Raw genomic sequence first — 10,701 nt, 5'->3', positions numbered from 1 at the left:
GCTGTGTTAGGGTGGGCTGCGGTGAGGAGGGGACTGTGACCCATCTCCTGTGGTCCTGCTTTTTTGCTGAGGCTTTCTGGGCCCAGTTTGAAGACTGGTTGCAAGCCCTTTCACCCCACTTTTCGCTGACCGCTTCTTTCGTTATATACGGCATCACTCCTGTCAAACTTCCTTCTGACGTGTTTGACAGGATTTGGGCCATGGTAAACAGTGGGAAAGGCACCCTGTGGAGAGTGAGGAACATGGGGGTGTTCAAAGGGTTCAAGGTCCCAGTCAAGGTAGCAGGTAGCAGGTATCTGTGGAGAGAAGGGAGGGAGGAAGCAGAAAATCTGTGGAAAATAGAGGGCATAGGACTGTACCTCAAGAATCTGTGAAAAACATTATAAAAAAAAGTAAAAGTAAAGAATGGGATTTACACCAGAACAAGATAAATTGTTGCTATGTAACTGTTACTGTGTCAAAACGTAATGAAATGTGTTCATATATACTGTTTTAAGTATGTATATTAATGTAAAGCTTTCTATTTTGTGATTCTCTGTTTTTATTTGGGAAAAGAAAATAAAGTTCTTAAAAAATCAGAAATCCTCAAGGGGGGTCAGAGTAACCAAGCAACACAAGATACACCCTGGACTGGAAGCACACAGAGACACAAACGTACACACTCACATGAGGACCAATTTTACAGAACATTTTTGAGTAGATAGCTGTATTAGTAGGAGGAGGCTGCAAAGGAACAGATGAAAGTTAAAGATAAAGAAAAGAAACACAATGTTTCTGCTGCAGAGCCTTACTGCTATACTTGAGACCTGAAGAAGGCTCCACACCAGAAACATTTGTGTTTTTTTCTTTACCTTTCAGCATGGAATGAAAGTTTATCTGTTCTTTCAATTTTACAGAAGCCAGTTAACCTACCAGCATGGTTTTGGACTGTGGGAGGAAATTGGAGCACCCAGAGGAAATCCACGCAAATATAGGGAGAACATCCACAAGATAAGACCACAGGAATTGAATCCAGGGTCACATATATAAAATGAAAAATAAAACTAAAAATAGAGCATCAATTGTGAAAAACTGTATGTTTCATATTATTTTATTATAAACATTGTTTATTTTTAATACAGACTGTACTAGTATTTCTGTCTTAGATAGAGAAATGTAAATAAATCAATATTGACAAAAGGAACTAGCAATACATATGAAAGACATCAATTACACTAAATTATTTGAGAAGCATAGCAGGTATGCACACTAACCTATCCAACAAATGTTCCAAAAAGCTATCCAGATATCTTCATTAATGTATATGATGAATCAGAAATAAAGACTTATAACTATAAGATCCTTAATTGAAAATCAGTTCTATAAGCACAGCTATAATATGCTTTACAGAGCTGATGAAAATTATGTGGGTTTTACTGCAATATTTCTATCATGGATTTATAATTTAAATATGGTGAATAGTGTGATGGCTTTAAGAGTGTCAGCCTAGGGGGATGGTAAATTCCCTGACAAGTCTTAGAATTTTTAGACTCTTTTGCCTATACCAAGTTGACAGTGAGAGAAATCCAACAGTGAGAGAAATCCAACACCTAAGATGGTGTATACGCATAGATACTGGAACTGGAACAATGGAGGAAGCTTTACATCTTCACGTAACAAGTGCTTTACTTTACAGTGGTCGCCAACCAGTCAATTGCGATCAACTAGTTGATCTTCCAGACACTGCCAGTCAATTGTGAAAAATCAGTGCTTTTTTCATCATAGCTACTTCACTCTGAATCAGGGGTTTTTGGCTAGCTAAACAGGTAGCTATCAAAAAAGCTGTAACATTACACACTTCTAGCTAGATTATTATTTTCCCCAAACTCAGTATAAAACAATGGCTGAGGAAGAGCCATCAAAAAAGGAGACGAAGACTTACAACTTTCACTTGGAATGGGAGGATGTTTTTATTCACCATGGTTAAGGACAAAAGTATATGCCTGACATTTCAACGGAGTGTAGCTTTGCCCAAAAGAGGTAACTTGGAGAGCCATTACTCCACTAAGGACACATATCCTCCGAAAAGTTCAATTCGTTCAAAGAAAGTTGAGGAGATGAAAGCTTTGCTGAAGGCTCAGCAATTGTTTTTTACCAAACCACAGGAAAAGGGAAAAGCCCACACCGAGGCATCCTTTCGTATTAGTTACCTTCTAGCAACGCACAAAAAAACATTTACAGATGGAGACTTGTTCAAGGAGGCAATGATGGTCACCGCCGATTCCTTATTCAGAGACTTTAAAAACAGAGATGAAATCAGAACAGCTATAAGTAATATGTCACTCGGAGCTGCAACTGTAGCAAGAAGAGTAGAGTCATTGCCAGAAGACATATCGCAGCACGTATTGAGAGATTTATCTCTTTGTGAATTCTTTTCTCTGCAATTTGACGAATCTGTGGATATGACAGACACGGCTCAACTTGTCGTGTTCGTTCGCATGGCTTTTATGGACGCGACTATTAAGGAGGACTTTCTTACTCTTCTGCTTTTAAAAGAGAGGACAGGAGCTCTATACCGTGCAATCAAAACACATACTTGAGAAAAATATCCCACTTCAGAAACTAGTGTCGATCACAACAGACGGAGCACTGGCAATGCGCAGTCTGAATGCTGGTTTCATTGCGCTTTGTAGGAAAGATCCAGCTTTCCCCTCTTTTGTCAATTATCACTGTGTCATTCATCAGAAAGTGCTAGCCAGCAAAGTACTGGATTTCTCACATGTGATGACTGTTGTAGTCAAAATTGTAAATTCGATTCGTGCCAAAGCTTTTCAACACCGCCTGTTGAAGTCATTACTTGATGAGATTGACGCTGAATATGGAGATGTGATTCTAAATGCTGATATGGACTGGTTAAGTCATGGGAAGGTGCGCCAGTGATTCATTGATTTGCTGCCAGAGATTATGACTTTTCTGAAGTCAAGAAATGAAGAATACAGGGACTTGTCAGATGACACATGGCTGCTCGAGTTGGGATTTTTAACAGACTTCATTTCCAAACTGAATGTGCTGAATTGTGAATTGCAGGGAAAGGATAAGAGACATGTTACACATGATCAGTGCTGTAAATGCCTTCAAAGTGAAACTTGCACTGTGGACATCCCAGTTAAAGAATCTATCTCACTTCCAGAAATTTGCCAACATGCTGAGCAACATCTCAGACAAAGACTCATTCCATCCTAAAGAATTCTGTGTCCACCTGGACAGACTGGCAGAGGAGTTTAACAGGCGGTTTCAGGAGCTAAACCAGATAGAAGACATTGTAACATTCATCTCAAACCTCTTTCTTGCCACTGAGATTGAGTATCTGTCAGCAAAATTTCGACAGTGGAGTTGACATGGAAATAATTGACCTACAAAATGACCTTGAGATGAAAGCCAGGTTAAGAGACAAGGACTTTTGGGGGCTTGTGAGCAGTGAGAGGTATCCACTCCTTTCATCCTATGCACCTAAGGCGAAGGCCTTTTTTGGATCCAAAAATCTTTGTGAGATGCATCAAGTATCGCACTCGCCTAACTCGCCACTCGCACTCGCCTAACAGTTGATCACCTGACCAACTGCATTAGAATTGCTGTCTCAAACTATACTCTGGACTACAAAGCACACTTGCGGATAGTGTACAGCTACAGGCATCTCACTGACTGTTAGTGCCATGATTGTCAGCACTTTGCAGCACCTTAATGAAGTAAGTAAACAGTGATATTTCATGTAATTGTAGCTATAGTAAGGTGGGAATAAGCTAAATGCACATCTTTATTCTGGATAGCCTAGGTCCGGCATATATGATGGTAGATCTTTGATTTGTTTTGATTTCAAAAGGTGATCTTATGCCTAAAAAGGTTGGTGACCACTGCTTTAAAGCAGAAGCAACAAGTGGAGATAAGTTTCACATAACAAGCACTGTGCTTTACTTTAAGTAAAAGGCTGTTTATACATGAATAAGAAGCAGCTGAATCACAGAAACACCTGAGCTAAGAATAGTATTGCGTGAGAGAAAGCTGATTCATATTAAACACTGTGCTATTTAAAGCTTAAAGAAGGAAATTAACCGCTGCCAGATCTGAAGTTCTAAGATCAGAGAAACTAAGAACAGATCTGAGTTGGAAACAGTGGTGTATCTGAGAGCTTAAAATGGAGTCTTATTGTATTTTTGTTGTAAATTGCAAGACCATGAAAGGATTGAAATTAAATCCCAACATTTAACTGAAGGAGGATCCTGAGTATTAAACAAACCTGGAAAGGAATGCTGGAATGTTATTTTTCTTTCTGACTTTTGTTTGAAACAGCATTTTTGGAGAAAGAATCATACTGGTAGCTGCCGCTAGTACGTAAGTATGGAAATAAAGTCAGAAGCTCACACCAAGAGCTAGGTTTACTAGCTAATTTTATTTTTGCACTTTTGATTATTCACTATAAACCTAATGACTGTGTCTGGTGTGTCTATCGTGCCCTGTCTATTACTGGTGCCATTCAGATGTCCACATTCCCCTGTGGCATCGCAATAGATAGCCCAAAGTGTTGTAATTTACCAACACAACTCATTCATTTGATTCTCCATGCAATGATTTCTGTATCATGTATGATGAAAGGTCTGCCAACAATATGTTTTCCATCACATATAGTAATATTCAGCTAGTTGCAGTAATGATCTTTTAATTTTTATTATGATTTCTCCATAGTAACTCTTTTTTGTAATAGAAGTAGAAAGGTATTTGTTTCCCTCTGTTACAACATCACCCCTTAAAGTCAGTAAATGTCCTAGGCTCACATTTATCAGAACAAAAGTTAGCTGAAGTATAAAAAGCAAATAAAATATTATTTTAAACAATGGCAAATTTTAAAATTGTAACAAATAAAAGCCAAAGTTTACATTTTCTAAAACATCTGACACAAAATTGAAGCATGTAAGGGTTTGGATAATGGAATGCTTGTCATTTTTCTGCATCTACCTGCAGTTCTTTGTGATCTCACAGCACGGCGGAAAACCATTTTGTTTCTTGCCACCTTGCATTTTAATCTGTTACTCACAGGCGAGTTTGCCATCAAAGCTAGACAAAGCAATGGCGAAGGCCTGTACAGCACACATGGGGTAGTTATAGTCCAGTGTAAAAGCATCATCTGCCACTCGTCCAAATTGCATCACTATATAGTCAACTGTTTCGAGAGAGGGAGACAGAGAAAATACTGGTTAAGCATCAGTCATCTTATTATTCTCCATCTTCAATAACTTAAAAAAGAGAAACTAAATTATAACTTATTGCAAACTCAAGAAAAGCAAACATTTACAACCAAAACATTAAACAACTACTCATTTGTAAAACAAAAAGTGTTTTTCCCCAAGGCCAAGGACAACATTAAGTTAAAAATTCTATATTGCTACTAATTCCATCTGAACCCTGTCTTTTGTGACATTTTTCCCTGTGGGAATTGGAAAAGAGGCGAGGGGAGATAAATTCTTGCTTTAGGGTTTAATTAAGAAATATTTTCTTTCTTAAGATTTTCTTTCCAGACTTTCTAAATTCATAATATTATACCAAAGCATTAAACAAATATTGTTGATTTGGACATTCTCAACAAAAGCAAACTTGAGGTGAAGGACAGGGAGAGACAACTCACCATCCTTGCTGTGGACAATTTGGAAGTTCTTGACGGAGGCATGGGTTACTCGTCCAGAGAAATTGAGCACGTAGGACTGTGTCTCATCATTCCACACCGGTGTTTTGTTGTGAAGCTCAATCAGGTTGTCCATGTTCTTATTTTGGTAGCGAATGAGCAGTCCATCATTTTCCTATGTGAATATTGGAAAGAGAAGACTAGTTACAATTGCAGCCAAGAGAGCATTGTCTTTTTGAAAATGTGCTTTGCTTAAAGGTCAAATGCTCCAGGGCAGAGAAATCTAAGTCCAGAACCAGTGCTGGACAACCTTGTTGAACATAAAACATAAAAATGCATACTTATGTGTGAGTAAATGGCTGAGTCACTAATGTCATGGTCATGAAAACTCATCTGAATTTATTTTCTTTACCTTCTGTACAGGCTACACTGTAAATTTGGTACAACTGTATTACAATTAGCATTTACCTGAATATGCATTATGACATTGCATTTCTATATTTGCATATAGAGAAAAGCTTGTTTAATGAAAAATTAACATCTCTGCCCGCTATTCTCCAGCCTTGCCACAAGGGGACAATATGTCCAAGAATATGCAGTGTATATATGCTTTAAATTACTAAGTTCAAAAGCATTAAGAAAAACAGTTAATTAGAACAATTAGAAAATATTCTAAAATTAATAAATAAACAAAAATATCAGATCAGGAATTAGGAAATTAAATTCCTGAACCAATATTTTTGTTTATTTATTAATTTGAGAATAATATATGTGTAATCATAAACAATAATTAAATATTAAATATTTTTGCTTTTTCTAAGGTTGCTTGATACTCATAGATTTTACCCCTTTTCTTTTTTAAATGATTTTATCATATGAAAGCATAGTTAAATAGTAGTTAAAGCAGATTTGTTAGGGTTAGGGTTTCTTACATTTCGTGGTCGAATTGGTACTCGCTCGCTCTCCTCATTCATTCCAGGGATTATAACTGTCATCTTTCTGGGGCCTTTAAATCCCAGTACATTTGTCTCCTGAAATGTTAGAAACAAGATATTTTTTATTACTAAATGCCTGATTTTCTTCAGTTCTTTAAAAATGGCTATTGAAAGAATTATTTCATTTCAGTTCTTATCAATTATTTTCTTTAAATATATTAAATTCAGACATTTTAAAGCTTCTTGTACAACAAAGATTTACATGTTTCAAAGCAGCTGTGAATTCCTACTTACATAAATGATGGCAGCAAGTTCCTGACGGGCATTGGATAAATCCGAGCTGGCTCTCTCAGGGTTTACTCCATTATCGAACACTGTAAATTTGGTTCCCATTAAATTGGACCTGGGAAATAAAGTAGAAAATGTAAATCTAAGTAAATGGAATATTGAGTTCTGCTAGAAACATATAGGGAAATGTCTGGAACGTCTTAATTTATTGTACTATAATTCTATTGAATATTTAGTTATATGCATAGATCAGAACAATACAGAGCCCTCTAAGCTTGAGCTTCTTGGCAAAGGGAAACAAGTGTTTAATCAAAATGTCCTGGCACATGTTGGAGTTTGATTCCCCCTACCTTAACTAGGCTTACAGGACCAGTAGAGACAAAACATCTCCAGAAAGTTTAGCAACTATCATATTACACAGTGGGACTAAATGTTTCTCAACACGAGCTTCACCTCTTTATGCCAAACATAATATTCATGATAGTTTGCAAAACTGCTTAATTTTCATATAACATAAGGAAGATTTCTTTTTTTAATTTGGATGTAGTGTAACAAAATACAGTTGTCTCTCTTTGTGGTGCCTCAGTAGTGGCTTCCTCCTTGCAATCACCTATAAATATCATATTTGTGCAGGGAATGTCAAATAGTAGGTTTTTGACACTTCCTGAAGATGTCAGCATGAGAAAGTTCATCTGTCTGGCATCATATTATCATGGCTTTGTCTCCAGACTCACAGCTGTTGCTTCCCTCTACTCGCCTCCCTTGCAAAAAAGCCCCATTGTAGTGAGATGAGAATGGCTAATTTGCATTCAAACAACTGTGAGCTGCCCTGTTGGTGTTATTCTACCTGGACCCAGAATATCCTTTCATCCTACTTGAGCCATGCTCTTACTTGTGCTGAGAAAGACTATTCATAACACAGTGCAAGTTCCAAACTGTCCTCCACTTTTGTCCCTGTCCCTAAAGCCTTTCACCTTATGCTTCTTTATGCTGGCTGCTTAACTTAAGGAAGGCTAAGGGTCAGATGGCTAGAGTTGCAGCAGAGTTTTGTCTTCACTCAGGAGTACTGTTCTGGGAAGTGAAAGCCGAATGTAGATGCCCTTTCCTACCTGCCATATGCACAGAAGCTATGCCAATATAGCCCTTTTTTTGAGGAACAGGACAATAATGGTACTCAGCAGGAGCAGGCTCAGCAATGCCACCTGGACTGCCAAGGTTGGGCTGACAGCTGTGTCACTAAAGAACTGCAGGAACAGTACAGTACAGAGCTTGGATGTACAACCAGTGCACAGCCTGCCTAGGACTGGTTTTGGGGAGGTGAAGATTCTTGTGTGCCTCTGAGAGTGGTTGTACTAGGGCCAGGGCTGAAGGCATGTGGAATAGAAGAACTGATCATTGACCAGAATCCAAAACTTGAGTAGGCTGTCTGTGGGGAAGTGTACCAGTATTTGTGTATCCATAAGGTGGAGTTCTTCAATCAGAAGCTTGCTATGTAGCTCAACACCCTCACTGCCACTGACCAGAAAGACTGGGACAGACATATGTCCCTGGTACTTTGTGCCTAGTGGACTGTATCTAGGAATCCAGAGGAATTGGATGTCACTTGACATTCATGCTGCAGGGACCTGGTGAGGGTCTACAGGCCATCTACAAGGGTCACTCTCCAAAACTCTCACCATCCTGGGAGTGCCTCTGAACTGAGTGAAACTGAGTATGGTCTGCTATCAGACATAGTTTACTGGGTGTGGCTCAGGCATCAAGACCTAGTGGTGGTGCTGCACAGGTTATTGGCTAGCTCTCTGATATGTGACAGCCAACTCTCTGGATTTGTACATGCCAGATGAGGTGTCAGGTGTCAGGTCCAAAGGCTCTCAGATTTAGGTTCCCCCAGTCAATATTATTAAGCCTGTCATAAGTGGAGCCATGTGGAAGTTAGCTGGGACTTCAGTGCTTTATGGGTTAGTCTTGGAGTGAGTGGATGTGTCGGTGAAAGAGGGACTTTGTTTTTAACCTCAATTTTCCAATGAAATTTTCTCCATCACGAGACATGTCTGTAGGGTCTACAGATATCAGGTAGTTGGATGTTTTGCTTTTCTTGCGTTTTCGCCCAGCCAGGAGGAAGACCTGTGGAGAAGGAATAGACCCCTGGTGACAATGAAAAAAATTCAGCTTAAAGACATATGTGTCATTGACATACTGTTGTCACACTAAACATAACTGCTTCATGCAAGTTCTCAAATCCGATCCATTATATTTCACCATTAATTAATTTAATTTCATCAATAAATTACTGGTTTTAATAAAATATTAAGAAGCAGCAGAATAGATAAACTGAGAACCATTTTAAGGAAAAATAATGTAAACATTTAAAGTGTTTTTAACACACACACATATTTCAGTTTCCTTTTAGATCACCTTTCTGAAAACATACCCCACCTTCATACAATATGTTCATTACTCTGCAGTTACATAACTGTTCTTCTTGTAAATATAACCAGCCTTCATTGTAGGATTTATTAAAACATAATTGTATTCAAATCCAGCTTTCCCTGCTCCTGTCTGGATGTCTGGATTGGATCCCAGTTGTTCATCTACAATTGAGATACATATGCTGTACCTCATTATAGCAGCACGATGTTCTTGCAAACACCTGAATGGTCAAAGGGTTTAATGTGTCATCTGGCCAGGATCATACACCCTTCAATCGCAATTGAGAGGTTTTAAATATGAGTAAAAATGTGAAGGACACAGAGCCTAGTTCTAAAGTGAAACAAACACAAATACAGAAAGTATGATGACAGTTTCTTGAATTTCGGTTTCATGTGCACAATTGTGGACACTGAAAAATGTCCTCAGTGTGTTGTCTGCCTTAAAGTGTTGGCTGCTGAGAGCATGCTTCCCAATAAATTGAAACGTCATTTGGAAACTGTTCACAGCAGTTTGATAAGTAAGCCTCGTGAGTATTTTTTGCGCAAGTTAAATGAATGAACAGAAAGCTGCTTTTTGTAACCAAATTACAGTCCACACCAAAGTTCTTCTTTCATCATACAAAGTTGCATACCGAGTGGCACAATGCAAAAATCCTCATACTATTGGAGTACCAAGGAATAAGCAACAGAGTTCTGTGAATTCTCCTTCCCTTTGTAATTCCCTGCCTTTGTGAGGCTGGGTTTTCATCACTTGCGGTTATCAAATCCAAGTTCAGATCAAGAGTCAATGTTGAGAAGGAGATGCACGTTGCCATTTCAAAAATACTACCCAGTATTTTTGGTGAATTATGTTAACATAATTTATTAAACAAGCCCACCTACCCATTAAGAGGCACAAACAAAAAGACATTGTATTTCTCCCCCTTTTAAAAAAAACATTTATGTTAAAATTTTACTTTTTCTAAGTCATTTTATTTGCATTTTACAAAGATGTTGACTATTTTTTAATTTTTTTCCAAATTGTTTTCACATTCAAATAATTTCAATAAAATGTGTTGTCAAGTATTTTTAATATTTTGATTAAACTTTCTGATTTTGAAAATGATTAAAATAATAAAAATTGGATCAACTTTGTTTGTATTTTGACCCATCATTTCTTTTCAAATTGATCATCTTTTGTAAAATATCACACTGCCATAGAACTTATTTTTGACATGTGGGAGGCATGTGGAAAATTTGACAGGTCAAGGGAGGCATGGACCCAAAAGGTTTGGGAAGCCCTGCTTTACCAATTTGATTCACCAAAGAATGGTCTGCAAAATAGTTTTTCACAGAGGTTGGAACAAAGGCTATATGTTTAATTTGTAAGGAAAGTGTCACAGTTTTCAAAGCAAAC

At 37.9% G+C, this 10,701-nt stretch overlaps 1 protein-coding gene across 2 annotated transcripts in view; it reads right to left on the bottom strand.

Moving 5' to 3' along the window:
• Window positions 1-1,057: 1,057 nt before the first annotated feature.
• Window positions 1,058-10,701, bottom strand: part of tulp1a (TUB like protein 1a) — a 44,991-nt gene continuing 35,347 nt past the window's right edge. For both annotated transcript variants that reach the window (XM_088920803.1, XM_088920804.1), the window contains 5 exons: window positions 8,888-9,000; window positions 6,883-6,991; window positions 6,586-6,684; window positions 5,657-5,828; window positions 1,058-5,194 (listed from right to left, as the gene is read on the bottom strand). In XM_088920803.1, coding sequence (XP_088776929.1) covers window positions 5,061-5,194; window positions 5,657-5,828; window positions 6,586-6,684; window positions 6,883-6,991; window positions 8,888-9,000 — 627 coding nt within the window. In that variant the 3' untranslated portion in view covers window positions 1,058-5,060. The remainder of the gene's footprint in view (window positions 5,195-5,656; window positions 5,829-6,585; window positions 6,685-6,882; window positions 6,992-8,887; window positions 9,001-10,701) is intronic.

Source organism: Atractosteus spatula, chromosome 7 (assembly GCF_055471065.1).
Source record: "Atractosteus spatula isolate fAtrSpa1 chromosome 7, fAtrSpa1.hap1, whole genome shotgun sequence".
NCBI lineage: Eukaryota > Metazoa > Chordata > Actinopteri > Semionotiformes > Lepisosteidae > Atractosteus > Atractosteus spatula.
This window is presented reverse-complemented; position numbering and strand designations above follow the sequence as displayed.